Source organism: Perca flavescens, chromosome 23 (genome assembly GCF_004354835.1).
Source record: "Perca flavescens isolate YP-PL-M2 chromosome 23, PFLA_1.0, whole genome shotgun sequence".
Classification (NCBI taxonomy): Eukaryota; Metazoa; Chordata; class Actinopteri; order Perciformes; family Percidae; genus Perca; species Perca flavescens.
The window spans coordinates 8,902,935-8,916,804 of record NC_041353.1 but is presented as its reverse complement, the minus strand read 5'-3'; the positions used below and the strand labels follow the sequence as shown (position 1 = coordinate 8,916,804).

The 13,870-nt window shown below is 42.6% G+C and overlaps 1 protein-coding gene across 6 annotated transcripts in view; it reads left to right on the top strand.

Annotated features, from left to right (window-relative positions):
- Positions 1 to 13,870, top strand: part of magi2a (membrane associated guanylate kinase, WW and PDZ domain containing 2a) — a 244,186-nt gene that overhangs the window by 61,852 nt on the left and 168,464 nt on the right. For all 6 annotated transcript variants that reach the window (XM_028571367.1, XM_028571366.1, XM_028571364.1 and 3 more), the window contains exon 3: positions 10,975 to 11,091. In XM_028571367.1, the coding sequence (XP_028427168.1) occupies positions 10,975 to 11,091 (117 nt within the window). The remainder of the gene's footprint in view (positions 1 to 10,974; positions 11,092 to 13,870) is intronic.

The window sequence follows — 13,870 nt, the reverse complement described above, 5'->3', positions numbered from 1 at the left end:
GTATTAGGATAACTACTCAGTGATACTGTCTTTCCTACCACATGCCAACTCCAGTTGTGGGCATTCGCTCATTAACGCCTCAGTAGGTGAATTGTAAGTGTTTGTCCAGTTATGGGGTTGAATGCAAATCACAGTTGGTGCTCGCCTAATAGCGTACATGCATGCAGATTATTTTGCTCAGTGGAGGTAGACCACCTTGTGTGATCATGTGCTTTTATGCAAACTGCATGTTCAAATAAAGTTCAGCCAACTTTTTGGATCACCAGCGTTATACCAGCCATACACCAAATACAGTAGTCGGGACATTAAACTTCATGACTGTGTCCTTATAGTCCAATCCACCCTCATGTTCACCTGTTTCAGATCAGGGTACAGAAAACGAGATTTCGTGCAAATAACCTCAAACAAGTTTGATTGGATTTCCTTTCCAAATAGCAAATCTGGACACAGATCACATATTGATGGCTATAAATTGAGCCATATGTGTTTGAATGTTAGGCAGGTTCAGAAATGTGAGGTAACCTTCTGCTCTCCCAAGCTGTTCCCTATCAATCTACTGCTTAGCGTGGCCACTGAAAGCCACGGAGGCACGTGAAGGACATATTCCCTTTCCTGCTCCAGCAGCACTCTCTGTATCCCGTTCCCAGGCTTAAATGGACCAGGCCTCCCCCACCAGGAGACAGATTCTGCACATCAGAAACACACACATTCAGGCAGCTGGTGGGTTGAGTGAATTTCCATGGCAATGGGGTGAACTGGGGATGGTCAGCATAAAGCAACAGAAGGAAGGTACGCTACATAATCACCTGTGGGACTTGGAGGACTGGAGAGACTGTGTATTTCAGGCTGTTGTCCTGTAATTCCAGAAGTCATTGTCATTGTAATTTCTCAAAAGGCAAACTATGTATTTTTTTTTCTGTGTAAAGATTTCACCGGACAACTAGAAACGTGCTGTAGTCTAAGGATTTTTGCAAAAATGGGTGTATACATAGTGTATGCTTTCAACTCTCATGACTTAGGTTTGATTTGAAAATACCGAGCTTACATGGGCTTTTCCTTCAAAAGTCCTTTAAATTAAACAACAAAATACGTAGTTTGTCCATGCCCTCTGGAGCGACACTTGTGTTGTCTGATCTGATCTGACGTTTTTCATCAAAAAGAGAGTAAATGTAATTTTTAGTTAAGGAGCTTTGACAGTGGTATTGTCTTTTAACAAAATGTGTTTCATCCGTTGAAACTTTAAAGATTATTTTTGTTGGGCTTTTCTGCCTTTATTTGAAAGGACAGCTAGGTGAGAGAGGGGAAAGAAATGCAGGAAATCGTCACATGTCGGATTTGAACCCTGGACTTCTGCGTCGAGGCATAAACCTCCAAGTATATGTGCGCCTGCTCTACCCACTGAGCCAACCCGACCACACTCGTCTGTTGAAACTTTAAATACCTAAATATAACCTTTAATTTGTCTTGCCTAAACCAAACTGTTGGCAAAAGAAAAGCAGAGTGTCAGTACATGCTATTTATATATATTTATTTGAGTTGTTCTTTGTGGTGAAAGTGCTGAAATCCATAAACACCAAATGGCTTTCAGATGGGTTTACATGCACCACACACACAGAGTTGGCATTGTACATGTTCATCAACAGAGCTGTGTGTGTGTGTGTGTGTGTGTGTGTGTGTGTGTGTGTGTGTGTGTGTGGTGAAACTGGCAAGGTTTTAAGCCCATTCTGATCTTTTAATTAGTCTGATTATCCAAACAGAATTCTGCTGCCGCTCTCTGACTTAAATGCACACATGCACACAGCGTGATAATGCTACTGTTCATATGTGACTGCCGCCGGGTGCCCTTGGAGACGGGTGTGATAAATATTGTCAGCGCGGCTCTGATGACGGCGCTCCCAGTTCTGACTTACTGTCAAGCACACCCTCCATGCTGGATTTTTTTGATAGAGTAGAACGTTTTTAGCCCTCAGCAGGAGACTTTGAAGACTTGACTGTCACGATGTTGCTGAAGTCTTTTTTTAATACTTTGAGTGTGCTTTATGTGTGTGTCTGTTCTGCATTTATGTTCATCATGATGACCTTGAGGGCTTGTTTTGAGTCAGTTCTTCAACTCTGACTTCTGAGCTTTCTGTGCCTGCATGCATTTTTCTGCGTTGGATTCTATTTGATACATGATTCAGTGATTGATTTTTTTATTATTATTATTATTAGTGATGCACCGATGTGAAAATTGTGGCCGATACCAATAACCGATATTAATATTGCTGTTATGGCCGATACCGATATTTACCGATGTCGATATCTCTGTATAGAACACATTTTTTATAATAATCAAATAAGGAACTATTTTTCAAAAGGCATTTTTTTTACTTTGGTGATTTATTTTCAGAAATCACTGATATTGGGCACCTTTACCTGTGTGCAAAATAGGTCATCAGATTTTCAGAAGAAAAAATAAATATTTATCTAAAAATACATTTTTAAAAGGATACAAGTGTCTTGCATTCACACTATGAATAAGCCAACCCTGAGTATTCACAATAAACATCTAACTCACTTGAGACCAAGTCACTGTATTCTGTGAACATTGTTACACAGTTCAAAACTTTAAAGTACAGTAGTAGGCCTTAAATGGCCAAAGCCAAAAGTATTGATAGAGGTAAAATGTGAAAATGGAGCCAGAACAAACTGGACTGAACAGACACTGGCTTTTGCAGTCTGAACTGGAAGTACAGTAACTGCCAAGTACTTAAAGGTTAGGCCTAACCCTTGAAATTATAGAAATTGGTGCCTTCTAGGCCGAGATAAGCCAAAAATGGTTTTTTTGCTCCTATGGATGAAAGACACCAAATCCCAGAATGCACTTGCTTCGCTGCTTAGACTCTACTCCCAAGCCACATCCACCTACAGACCGACAGTGAGGCAGCATTCAACTCAACCCAAATGTGTTTTATTGTCATTTCAACCATATACACGAAACAACATTTCACCGTGGCTGTAATGGTTACTCATTTAAAATATATAAAAACGACATACGAAACAGGTGTTTACAGTCAACCAAGCGCTAATGCTAGTATGCATTAGCTGAACTTTACGTGTGTGCGCAATAGCTAAATGTAGCAGATTATAAACACAGTTGTAAATTTGCGTGAAATGTAGAACGGTCGGGCATTTACTAGTCACAAACTTCCCCAGCAGTTAGCATTTAGTTGGATACAAGCAGCTGTTAACAAAATCTCCACTCTTACCCGGCGACATGTTTCCACAACAAGAAAAACACAGTAGTCTCTGAACTCGCGATGGGAGTTTTGTTTAAGTTGGATGTACTCCAGTTTGTTGTCTAATGAGCAGACACTTGCAACCAGGATTGATGGAACAGGTGGCTGGCTAGCGTTAGCTTTCCACCTAGGTAGGTTAGCTATACTCCAGCCCCCGTTTGCATTTCACCGCTGAGAATGATCACGGCTGCTGCCCGCTCCGGCCGCCGCTGCTGCCCACTCCGGCCGCCGCTGCTGCCCACTCCGGCCGCCGCTGCTGCCCACTCCGGCCGCCGCTGCTGCCCGCTGGTCAAACTAACCTGTACGGCGGGCCGCAGCAACCGAACAGCAACCTCTTATTTCCAAACATTCATCTCTCCCCCACCCACCGAGAGCTGGTGGTCTACTAAAGTTTCCAGTGTCCCACTTCGCCGCAGATTCCGTCTGCAAAAACCAACATCCCCGCCCACACTTTTTCTTCTTCTTCTGATTCCAGCAGTATAGACGCTGTTAAGCGTATTACTGCCCTCCACAGGTCAGATTTAAATCTAAATTCTCACACACTCACATCTAAGCCTACACACGTCAAATACACAGGAATGATTCACATCGGCCCTATTCATCGGCCCTATTTTGACATTGGAACGATACCGATGTGTAAAACAATGACCCTATCGGCCGATATTATATCGGCGGCCGATATATCGTGCACCACTAATTATTATTCAAGAACAATGAATGGTTTTATTTCTGATTTATGTTAATAATTTGACTCTGTTAAAGCTTTAGTGCATAACTTTTTTTTTCAATAATGAACATCTGTTACATTCAAGCCATTGCCAAATGAGTTGCTACAAAGCTAATTAAGACTATCAGCTCCACACAACTCTCTCTGTATTTCTCAGCATGGCTGTGTTTAGAAATTGGTGTCCGGCGACTTTTGCGGGCAGAAACTCGAGTGAAGATAAATAACTCTTCTGAAGAGTCCATCCTGTTTTTTTAAATCCTACGTGTCCTCCTTGGCTACTAGCAACTGCGTGGGGGAGGGGTTGGGGGTGAAGAGCCTTCACAGAAAATTTGTGTCGTGGATGCAACGACAGAATTGTTTTGCCATAACTTAATTAAACTTAATTCCTCACGGGAGCGACAGAAACGACACGCTATAGCTTTAATGTATATTCATCCAAAAGTTAGTAAGGCTGTCCTCATTCTTCCACATACTGAAAGGAGCAAAATAATCAAATCAGAGTCAAATTGATTTTTTTTTGTTCAATATAGGAAAATAAGATGCCTTTTGTGCGGAATCTAGAAATGGAAAAGTAATAATTGGCTACATTTAAAAAAATAAAATAAAAAAAAAGAATTTCAAAAAATAAATTTTTGTCTCAGTAGAAATAGCAGCACAGGTGTTGTCACAGTAACTTAATTATTCGTGGCGGCAGCAGCAGCAGCAGCAGTAGTATTTGCAAACAAAAGCCAGTAACACATGCATAATTCACCACACACGCAAACAAAATTCACATTGATGAAATCAAATTAATAGACCGAACACAGGCCATGTGCTAGGAACTGCCATCTCTTTAAGTGAGTGCTGCTCCATCTCAGCTCTCATCTGTGAGCTCCACCAGTTTGTGCCAGAGTAGGAGGCAGTAAACCACCTCTATACCCTGGAGGAACCAGCTGCTCTCTTGTTTTTTGACTCTCCACAGGCTGTTCTTTCTCTCCCAGCCTCCCAGGTGAATTACATGACACCTGCTGAGCTTAGATGTTGGATTCTCTTCCTCTACATAGGAACAATGATTCTTATCCACCCATCTGTTTAGGAAACAGTTATCCTGAAGTTTTCCTATCTTCCTAAACTGCAAGGACTGTCGTTTCGTATTATGGGAATAATTGCATGGATGGTCCACAGTAGGGCTGCACAATATATCGTTTTTCTATTGTCATCGCCATATCAGCTGGCACAATAAACGCATCAAAAAAGGCTGTGACAAAAGACACAATTCTTTGCGTTAGTTGAAGGAAAATATTAGCAGAAAACTGCACTTCAGAATGTCATTCTTCTTAGAGTGGTGCCAATTTTATATTCAATTCAGTGTTCAATTTGTTCAATAAAAGAATGTTGGAAATCATTTCCTTTCATTTGGTTGAAATTCAATTTGTTGTATTTTAGCAGAATACTGAAAGCAGCAGCAATGCAGAACTGAGTACACTTTATCGGTTTATTTTATTTATTAATTTTGTATTAGGGAAAGCTGTGTAACAACAGTGACATACAAGGTAAATGAGACATGCAATACATAGACAAAACATGACACATGTTTAGACTAGTGCTGTCAGTTAAACGCGTTATTAATGGCGTTAACGCAAACCCATTTTAACGGTGTCAATTTTTTTATCGCAAGATTAACGTTCTTTTTGGCCTAGCAAACTTTGTAGTTTTTTTCACATGCTGTTGCAACAACTAGTAACGTTAGAAAAACTACAAGACCACACCGGATCTAGCTAGACCGGAAACAAAACAACAGGCACACGCTTGTTTGGGCTCGCGAGCCGGCCAAAGAGAAGTAGGCTAACGTTACGTTTTGAGTGGATGGCGAGCGCGAGACGCCGAAATGGATGCCAATAAGGTTCTGAATGGAAAGTTTCCTTTTAAAAAGTTGCCAAATGGTTCCATTGAAAAGACCAACGTGATCTGTGTGTTTTGTCGTTGTGAACCCCCCCCGTCAAAGCCAGGTGACAAAAGCACAAAGGAAGCCGATCCACTTTTCCATGTTGATAAGAGCATTAAAAAGAGAAAAAATAATGGGACAAAAAGAAATCAAGGGACATTTAGAATACATAAAAATGTGCGATTAATTGCGAGTTAACTATGACATTAATGCGATTAATCGCAATTAAATATTTTAATCATTTGACCGCACTAGTTTAGACATTGACAGATTGTACAGACAATAGCAGTTAAGGCCGCTTTATGGTCGTGCGTCGAATCAACGGCATATCCCCGCAGACCCCTCTGCGTCTACGCCGCAGCCTGATGTGCACCTCTCGAAAAATGTAACTACACGTCGCTCGGCCGTGGCTTGGTAGCGTTGCATTTCCTCCGACTCATTTCCTGGTTCTCCTTCTCCATAAACATCATGAAATCAAGGAGAGGGTTCACTTTTCCTGCTACAGATTTCCCACCGTGGTCAGAAAGAACAGGGGAGAGACTTTGTAGAGTCGGTACTCGCTCGCCGTCACTCTCTCACTTCTCCCTCGCTCTGTCACCCACTCCACCCACACACACACACATGCCGGCTCGACGCACACACCAGCGCACAAGTATAAACATCAGGCCATTTACGTAGGCTACGGCAAAAGCTCTGCGTGGAGCCTGCGCACAACCATAAAACAAGCTTTATGCTGCGATAAAAGGCAGAGAGAACGGTGTGTGAAAATAGAGTGTGTTATATGTCATGTCATGTGTAAGTGTATGAATGTTGGGGTGTTGGAAATATACGGATGGTATTAGATGTGTAAATGTTTTGCTTAAGTAGGTTGACAATTGCGGTGGAGATATTAATAAGGAACTAAAAAAAACTACTAAACAAACAAGAAAAGAAGTGGGTGATAAAAAAGGAATGAAATATTTATACTATATAGAATTAGTTAATTAGTCTATATTAGTATAACTGTTATTATGTTAGTGTTATTATCATCATCAAATAAAGTGTACATAATATGGTAAAGTATAATAACATATAGCAGTAATGATAGGGCATCGTTCATTGGTGAGCGGCGAGGCCCGACCCAAATCACGCACCAAGAGGACCAGAGGATGAAAGTGACAAGGCAGTGTAGCCCCACAACCAATATCCGTTTATTTATCCCAAGTAAAAACGTTATCGCATATTTTTCTCATATTTTTCTCATATTGTGCACCCCTAGTCCATACCTTTTTGGGTTTGTTGTCATGTTCTGCTGATTGGCTCATACACCAGCGAGTAGATTTTCTGGAGGCCCTGTTAATCAACAGCTTCTACGGTCTCCTTTTCTACCTCCAACCTCTCCCCCCCCCGCACGTTCCCTCTGTCATTTACCTTTCCCCCGTCGACAGCGTCACATATCAGTGATGTCATGATAGCGCCGCTGTCAGAGCTGCGAGAACTGATGAGGAACAGCCTGGAGAGAAAAACGTCTGTTTAAACGACCTCCTTCACCCTCATGCACCTCACTGACTCCATACCAGTGAAGCCGCTGCTACCATTGGACTCTCTTGCGCTGATGTATGTGCACACACACACACACACACACACACACTCTATTTTTGGATACATGGCCAAATGCTGTACCATATTGAGTGAGAGCTGCAGTCACCAGTGTGTGTGTTCTAACTGCTCCTCAGTGCCAGTGAAAGGAAGCTCATTCTGACGTACTTAAGCTCAGCTCCTCTGAAGGTTGAAGTTGACTGAATCTGATTTATTTGGGACCATTGACTTAACAAAGAGTGCTCTCTGATGCTTGAAGATGCTACGAAGATTTAGAAATGGCACGCAAAGTTTAATATGGACAGATTTTTGACGGGGGAAGAGACGAAAAACTGCTGAGGCTCGTCGATCAAACGCGCAAGTTAAATCCAAAATTTGAAGAAGCCTGTCTTGCTCTCAAGTTCGCAGTCAGTATAGCAGGAAATTCTTTTGTGTTTTTTTGTGTCTAAAAAACTCAGTTTAAAAAAAAAAAGTGAAGCATTTTTTATTTGCACGACAGAATCTTGCACGATACGGGATGCATGTAACAGTATGTTCTTGATAATGTTATTTAAACAAAATCCAACTTTGCCCCATATTTTGATAAAAAATTAATTTCCCCCCATTTGGGATGTAGATGGGTTTAGAGGGCTTTAATGTTTTTAGGCTATCCTTGAAACAAATTTGGAAGCCTCTGGTTTGAGTCATTATCAAGCAAAAATGTGACAAACATTTGCTGGTTCCAGCTTCTCCAGCGTGTGAAGGAGCTGCCTTCCTCTGTTATTGTGTGTGAATGAAAATAATGGTTTGCTGCAGCCCTACTGTACATTAAACACAGACATCGCAAAGGACACATCTTATTTATGTATAGATGTCAGAGTGCACAATTTTCTTTTTTTGATGGCTTTGAAGCCTGATATGACACCCATAAAATCTGACATTGTTCAGTTCCATCTCGATGTACTAGTCAAGCTGTGTTTGTGGGCTTGCCAAAGTGTGTACAGGCACATAAATATATCATCACCAAATTGAAAAAAAAGGAGAAGTGGAGAGGGATATAAATGGAAAGAATGCATGACAAGAGTGGAAAACATTTCCAAAACAGAAGAGTCACCAGAAACCACTAATCGCAAAGTAGCAACGGGCTAATTAGTGGGAATTCTGCTGAAATAAGACAGCAGTGTGTTTGGCTGAAACATAATGTTTAGTTTCACCATGTGGTTGTTAACAGTGGAGGAAGGTCATATCCAGACCATGTGGATGCTATAAGCCGGGGGTTGGGGGGTGATGTGTCAGGGGATGGCGTTTAATCCGTAAAAGGCATATAAAACAGATGTAGTGCCCCGTGCTGCAGATGGGGGGCATTGTAGAACCTGAGAATCTGGAGGGATCCAAGAGGGGAAAAAAAGGGATCTCTGTGAGATTGGTCCACACCGCCAGAGCCGCGATTCAACGGTCGCTCTCCCTCACTCGCAGCAGCACACACTTCTCTCCCCTTGCTCTCCTCTTTCCCGCTCTCTCACACACTCTCTCTTTGCCTCGGTGTCTCTCAGTCACGCATTCTTCCGCGCTCTCCTGTTTCATCTCTCCACCGTGGAGTGCAGAGAGAGACAGAGGTGATTTGTTTCCCGGGCTGGCTGGCAGCGGCTAGATTGGGGCAAACGGAGACAGAGTTGGGGGCCTGAGGGAAAGGACAGTACAGAGGGGGACTCCGGCGTGAAAGATCAGGCAAGCAAGATTTCCTCCAGCGGAGATTATTTGCATCACAAAACCTGTGGAAAGAGGACTCTGACACTATACTGGCTGCACAACCGCTGTCTGCACAAGAGGTGCCATTTAGAGTCTTAAAATGCGTGTGTGTGTGTGTGTGTGTGTGTGTGTGTGTGTGTGTGAGATTTTGAGTCTGCTCACCTTTTCAGTATGCCGATTCATTGGCTTGGCTTCTTTTCTCATGCAAATGTAGAAATTGGCTGGTCGTGCTGCATCCATATCTTTGACAGAGACGGTCTCTGTAATTTAGGTTTGCTTGATTGTAATGCAGCGCTCTGTGAATGAGTTCAGCTCTGATGGATTAGTGCATGTTGGTTAGTGTGTGTGTGTGTGTGTGTGTGTGTGTGTGTGTGTGTGTGTGTGTGTGTGTGTGTGTGTGTGTGTGTGTGTGTGTGTGTGTGTGTGTGTGTGTGTGTGTGTGTGTGTGTGTGTTTTGAGATCACACGACAAGAGAACCGGAATTTTCTAAATAATGAATCTCCCCAATATGACCGAAAACTTTGAAACTAGGTTATTTTTTTAATTAATGTGCGACTCATTATATTTCCTAGAATTTCATCCACCGTCTTTCTGAGCGCTTTTACAGTCGATTGCATGTCTATTAATGTTCGAATGCATCTGTCTGCACATGTGTGTGTTGTTGACATGTATGCTCTCCAGCATATCATGCTTGGATGTCACTGCCTCAGGATCACGGAGGGAAAAAGAGAGGGGGGGGGGCTAAATGCTATGTGTCACCGTGCCAAGTTACTGCTTTAAAGAGGATGTTGAAGGTTAGACGAATGTCTTTTCAGTCTGTGTATCCACTCGGTCTGCCTCTGTGCTTCTTTACTTCTATGTAGAGGAGAAACAAGAATGACAAGTGTGTTGGTTCAAGCGGCACCATGAGGAATCCCTTAAGTAACGTCAGTCGTGCGGCGCCCCCCCCTCCTCTCAACCATCTCTGTCTCCATTTATGTGATTATATGAGTGTGTGGCAAAGTAGACAGAGTATTTTTTGGAAGGGGGGGGACTTCATGCTTGTTTTAGCTTGCTCCCCCTTTCTACTCCCCCATGGGATTTGCCCTTGCCTTCCATCACTCCTACACTCCATCCTTTTATCGTCCGTCCTGCTGAGCCAGCGAGATTTACTGGTTTAAAGTGGAAGTCCATTCACAGCACTGGGACTGCTGGAGGTGACAGACTGAAAAAGGGAGGGGTGGGAGTGAGGAGAGGAGAATGGAAGTGAAAACAGCCCCCAGGGAAGTCCGCGGGTGATTTATATGTAGACATTTCTCCACACGTTGGGCCACCGCTCCAATTAACACCTCCTCCAATCCATGGCTGCACTTGACAGATGCTGAATCCGAGACAAGGCAGAGTGAATTCATTAGTGTTGGCTGTGTTGGTTTGTAGGGATTTGGCAAATTCAAATTGTTTGCTGTGGCTTTCAATGATTTCTGGGTCATTTGTCGCCGCAGTGTTTTCAGCCTCCTTGCTCTTCAAGTTTGGGAATTGCACAGAAAGAGTGAGTCGAGCAATTTATTTCTGGATAATTCACAAACGCATCCAGCTGTCCCCATTTAGGATCATGGGCTGAGTAGGTTATTCTCTTATCCTCAAACCTTTTGCGTCACCTCTACAGGAAGACAAAATGACAGCCTTCCGTGTCAGAGTGATGGATTTGATGGGGGATGTCTGATTCGGATTACTGATTCCTGTCACTTGTGTTCCTCCAGGGGGCGTAATAGACAAGGACCTGCGCCACTACCTCAACCTGCGCTTTCAGAAAGGCTCGGTGGACCACGAGCTGCAGCAGATCATCCGGGACAATCTCTACCTCCGCACCGTCCCCTGTAAGTTACCATGTCCTCTCACCTTAGCTCCCTTCACACCCTTGTCAACTCCACTCACTCAACACTTAGAAAAAAAAATATATGTAGCTGAAGAGCGCCAGAACAAGCAACTAAGTGGACATTTGAGTTGAGATGTTGTTGGTTCCAAAGCGCAAGAATGAACCGTCAAGTTAAACATATGAAATCATATTTGTATCAAATTAATACAAAGTCATTGACAGAGAGCAAAGCTGAGGTCAGGTATTACAAGTTGGTTTATTGAGCTCCAGGGAAAATAACTAACTGCTAAACTCCTATGTATATTCTTTACTTGAGGGCAGCAGGGTGCATACACAAGCACAGAAAGTGGGAGGCAGGGGGGACAATAGTTCTGACTTCTCATGGGAAGTAATGGGAAATAACAGGAATAAAATGGAAGTATAGGGGTTATCTGCTCGGGTTGTACTTACAATGTTATATGCAGATAGAAACTAACGTATCATAAGCAGAAATAATCCATTAAACCCTTGTGTTGCCCTTCGGGTCCCCGGGACCCGTTCAGTATATTTGACTTTTTTGCATTGGCCTGGCGTTGAGCTTCGGGTCCCCCGGTGACCCACGAGTACTATGTGATGTCATTTCACTTGAACTGGCACGGGGGGATCAAACGCGTTTGGACAGGCTAATACAAAATGTAAATAAACTAACCAAGTCCCCATGACACAAAGGATAATACAAGGGCTAATATGCCAAATGAATCCATTCAAATCGTCAAATACATACAGTGTGACATGTGCCGTGTGGTAAGTTAGCTAACTAGCAAGTTAACAAATGGGGAAAGGTACTTTGTGTGCTCTTTGTGTGCAAACAGATTAATTAAACTCCTCAAATAGCATGCTCAATCAAGCCACATCCCACATGGTAACAGCTAGCTAGCAAAAACTAGAAGGTTTTAACAAGTTATAAACTGTATACTAGATACATTCTGCTAGTTAACTGAAATATCATAAAAAATATAACCTATAATCACTGCAGTAATATAATCAAAACTTACATGAAAGCATGTGGTCCTTTGGCTCAGACATTGCGGAAGTGTGGGCCGCACAGCATGCAGAGGGTTAATTTCTATTTAATGGGACGCTGTGATGGACGATTGTTTGTACGTGTGATGGAAGAATGTGCTGCTGAATGCAGTCACAATTCCAAAACATGCCAAAAGACCTAAGTGGTGTTGTGTTTTTGCGAGTATTTTCCTCTTCAATAAGTGCGATTTCGAAATTCTGCAAAAGTTCCCCAAATTCCAAGCTTAACTTCCTTTGGACATTTTATTGAAATTTACTTTACTTTATTCCAACCCTTTGCAAGCCTGGTGGTGGTAATCAATTAGCTGCTGGAGTGTTGGTTTAGCTGGATTCAAGCTTCTCTGGATGTTTGATTCTATGAAATCAAGTGCAGCCCTCAGTCTCCAATTAGCCACATTAACCGCATCACCCAGTTGAGCAGTTGAGTGTTGTGTGTAGACAATCAAAGATAACATTTGGAAGGCTTTAAGATATTAGCATTCTCTGCTGTGTGTGTGTGTGTGTGTGTGTGTGTGTGTGTGTGTTTGTGTGTGTGTGTGTGTGCGTGTGCGTGCGTGCGTGTGGCCTTTATCAGTCTTATTAAGCCCCCAGTGCTTAGACTTACTGATGTTTAATCCATATTCTTCTGATTCCTATTTGCCATTTTTTTTGCTGAACATATGCTCATTGCCATTAGTCAATAGGCTGTGATATTAAATGGCGTCTATTTGTGTGTGTGTGTGTGTAGAAGCTCTTATCTGTGTGTACTGTGTTTGTGTGTTAGCTCTGCATTAGCCTAGTCATGCCATTAGGCCCAGCTGTCTGTTGGCTAACTCTCCCCTGAATCCTTAATGGAGGTGCATTCTTCAAGGCCAGGAGCAAGCAGATTTCACTAGAGACACGTTTCTGTCTCCCTCTCTGAACAGTAAAACAGTAAAAAAAAAAGCTATTTGTTTGCAACAGAAGTGTAATTTTCTCTGATAACCACTCACAGAGCCGCTGCCGGTGAGACATTGGAGATAGAGAAAGAGGTGAACAGTGAAGAGGGAGAACAAATGGGAGAACAAATAGAGAGAGAGAGAGAGAGACGCACAAAAGGGAGTGGGGGGAAAGTGGGAGGAGGCATAATGATGGGACACGGACTCTGACAACCACATAAGTAAATGGACTGCAGATAAACTGTTGCAGAGAGAAAGAAAGGCAAGGGGAGGTTAACTGATGCATTAATGAAGCTTCAACAATGAGCCTCAGTGCTGCTGAGAAGAAGGAAGAGGCCAAGTCATGACTGAGCTGGTGAAGCTTTTTAATATCTGTACTCACGGATGGATCCATGTTTGGTAAACACAACTGGTAAACACGTACACATTTTTGTAAATGGTGCAATTTTCTTTTCATTTTCTGTCCTGTCCTGTGTGGTTTGCTTCCATTTTTTTTTTCAGGATTTGTTTTTCCCAACCCTGTTTTTACACCTTTCCTTACTCTTCTTCCTTTAATACGTACATGGTGGCCATGTTGGTTTATTTGACATCATTGTTAAGCACATGCTTAGAACAAATTGGGTTTCCGGTACGGATCGGGCAGCAACAGTACTACCATTTGGGCCAGAACTCTCATGAAAAGGAGATTTAGATCCCAACAGACCATCCTGGTCAAACAAAAGAATATACAGTACAGGCCAAAAGTTTGGACACACCTTCTCATTCAATGCGTTTCCTTTATTTTCATGACTATTTACATTG